Raw genomic sequence first — 2,733 nt, 5'->3', positions numbered from 1 at the left:
TTGAATAGGCTCTCAAAATACAACATCATGATAAAGTTCTTATTTTTCTGGTATGTGAAATTTCCTGGGGAAAAATCTCAAGTCAGTTACTGTGAATGCATCCTTGTATTAGGAGAGAGGGAGAGAAGTGAAGAGAGAGCAGAGGAAAGATGGAAGGAGGGAAGAAGAAGAGGAAGGACACAGGGAGAGAGGAAGACATGTGGATATGGGCAGATAGGGATAGAGATGAGAGAGAGAAATACAGTCATAATAAGAGATAATGCTTACTGCTGTAATTGCTGCTGTCAGGGAGTTAATCCCCATGGCCCAGGATCTGTCTCATTACCTCCTCAGGAACTGTGAAATTCTAGGAGGTTAATGATATTTTTTTAAATTCTGGTAACTGGATCTCATTTGATGTTCATCTCATTGTTCTGTTTTTCTGAGTTCCAGGATTTTGGTACTAGATTTTCCGCTAAACATGTCCTACAGTAGTAGCTCACATGGATAAATATGACTATGTGTAGGGATCGTCTCTGAGATTATTACATGCATTAACATAGATTTCCCCAAATATGTATAGCTAGATAATAGTGTTAGTACTTTCTCAGAGAGAAAACTTAGGAACATATAGCAAACCTGCCAAAAGTCACTGAAGGAGCTAACTCCTAAGGGAAAATCCTCTTTAGCCTCCTGGGAGTCCTAGTTCTTGCTCATCAAAGCCGTAGCTGATGCTCAGAATTTTATGACATGCTTATAGAATGTGTGCTCCAAGAGGGAATCTTATTACCCATTATATTTTCTGAACTGAAATCACTGTTTAGAACACGTGTAAATAAGTGAACACATTTGCATTCTTTCTTGAAGGCCATCTTGTTAGCAATGGAAATTACCTCCCTGTGTTTAGTATGAGACTAATTTGAGATTCAGACTGCAAAGTGAGCAGTTTGTCTGAATTTGGATGCAGTCCCCTGGAAAAAAGCATGCATGTTATGTCTACCAGGTAAGAATCTCAGGACTCTGACATATCCTTCTCCCACCATTCCCAGCAGGAAGATGGCCATGAAGAGAACCAGAGCAGTGTGTCTGAGTTCAACCTCCTGGGGCTCCCCATCCAGCCAGAGCAGCAGGGCATCTTCTTCACCCTGTTCCTGACCATGTACCTGACCGCGGTGCTGGGGAACCTGCTCATCATCCTGCTCATTAGGCTGGACTCTCGCCTCCACACCCCCATGTACTTCTTCCTGTGCCACCTGGCCTTCTCTGACATCTCCTTATCATCTGTCACCATCCCAAAGATGCTCAGCAACATGCAGACTCAGCACCTGTCCATCTCTTATGTGGGGTGCATCTCTCAAGTGTATTTTTTCTTGCTTTTTTTTTTTGCAGCTGTTGACATTTTTCTTCTTGCAGTGATGGCGTATGACAGGTATGTGGCCATCTGCCACCCACTGCATTACGTGGTTTTCATGAGGTAAAAGCTGTGTGACTTATTGGTGACTGGATCTTGGCTCCTCTCTTGTATGCGTGCTCTGCTGCATACCCTGTTCCTGTCCTGCCTGCCCTTCTGTGCTGACAACACTATCCCCCACTTTTTCTGTGATCTCCGTGAGCTTCTGAAGTTGTCCTGCTCATATACCTCCCTCAACGTGCTACTCATCTTAACTGATGGAGGAGTGGTGACTGTCCTGCCACTGGGTGCTATTTTCGACTGTTATATCTGCATTGGTTTTACTGTCCTGAAAGTCCCCTCCACTAAGAAGATCTGCAAAGTTCTCTCCACCTGTGGATCTCACCTCTTATTGGTGTTTTTGTACTATGGGACTCTTGCAGTTATTTATTTCTTTCCTTCCTCCAATAATTCCCAAGTGAAGAATGCAATTGCTTCAATAATGTATACAGAGCTGACACCCATGCTGAAGCCCTTCATCTACGGCCTGAGGAACAGAGACATGAAATTGGCTCTGGGGATACTTTGGAGAAGGGTTAGTTTAAGCAAGTGAGTGTTATGTATTCAAGGTCTTTATTACCCTAGAGATGCTTCCAGAGATACTCCCTTAAAACTGTATGCATGAATAGAGTAAATTGTGGAAATGACCACAACAATCTGCACTTTTTAAATTGGGAGTTTATTTCCTCACTCCTTGAATATGCGCAGATCTTGTGACTTGATTTTACTTACAGATTTGCTGGAAGTGCTTATGAGATGCGCATGCTTAGGTGGACTTTGTCCCTGCTGTACATGTAATTATGAAGTCACCATGTAAGGTAGCCTAAGGTAGTGTGTGTGAAGAGGAAAGGCTACCGGAGGACGGCATCGATGCTCCAGGCAGCATTTAGCCAGCACAAGTAGATCTAATAAGGGATTTTATGGCACTGATGAGTCCTATTTGAAATTATCTGAACTCAGCCAAGTCCAGAAGACTGGTCCATCTAATATAATTCCAGGTCAAATTGCCACACTATAGAATTATTATGAAATGGACATTTTGATTGCGTGTTTGAGGATAATGTTTTTGTATCATAACGTAGCTGATGCACTGGTACAAGTAGATCTAATAAGGGATTTTATGGCACTGATGAGTCCTATTTGAAATTATCTGAACTCAGCCAAGTCCAGAAGACTGGTCCATCTAATATAATTCCAGGTCAAATTGCCACACTATAGAATTATTATGAAATGGACATTTTGATTGCGTGTTTGAGGATAATGTTTTTGTATCATAACGTAGCTGATGCACTGGTTTCCTATCA

General features: G+C 42.2%; 1 protein-coding gene across 1 annotated transcript in view; it reads left to right on the top strand.

Annotated features, from left to right (window-relative positions):
• The window catches only part of LOC103734533 (olfactory receptor 1J4-like), a gene marked incomplete at its 3' end in the record, with an annotated part of 12,301 nt that extends 10,337 nt beyond the window's left edge, over positions 1–1,964 (top strand). Inside the window, 1 exon segment of the mRNA XM_008833524.1 lies at positions 1,029–1,964. Coding sequence (XP_008831746.1) covers positions 1,029–1,964 — 936 coding nt within the window.
• Between the last annotated feature and the right edge of the window lie 769 nt (positions 1,965–2,733).

This window comes from Nannospalax galili, unplaced genomic scaffold, assembly GCF_000622305.1.
Source record: "Nannospalax galili isolate Female #2095 unplaced genomic scaffold, S.galili_v1.0 scaffold34, whole genome shotgun sequence".
Classification (NCBI taxonomy): domain Eukaryota; kingdom Metazoa; phylum Chordata; class Mammalia; order Rodentia; family Spalacidae; genus Nannospalax; species Nannospalax galili.
The sequence above is the reverse complement of the archived record's forward strand: the minus strand, read 5'-3'. Positions and strand labels throughout refer to the sequence as shown.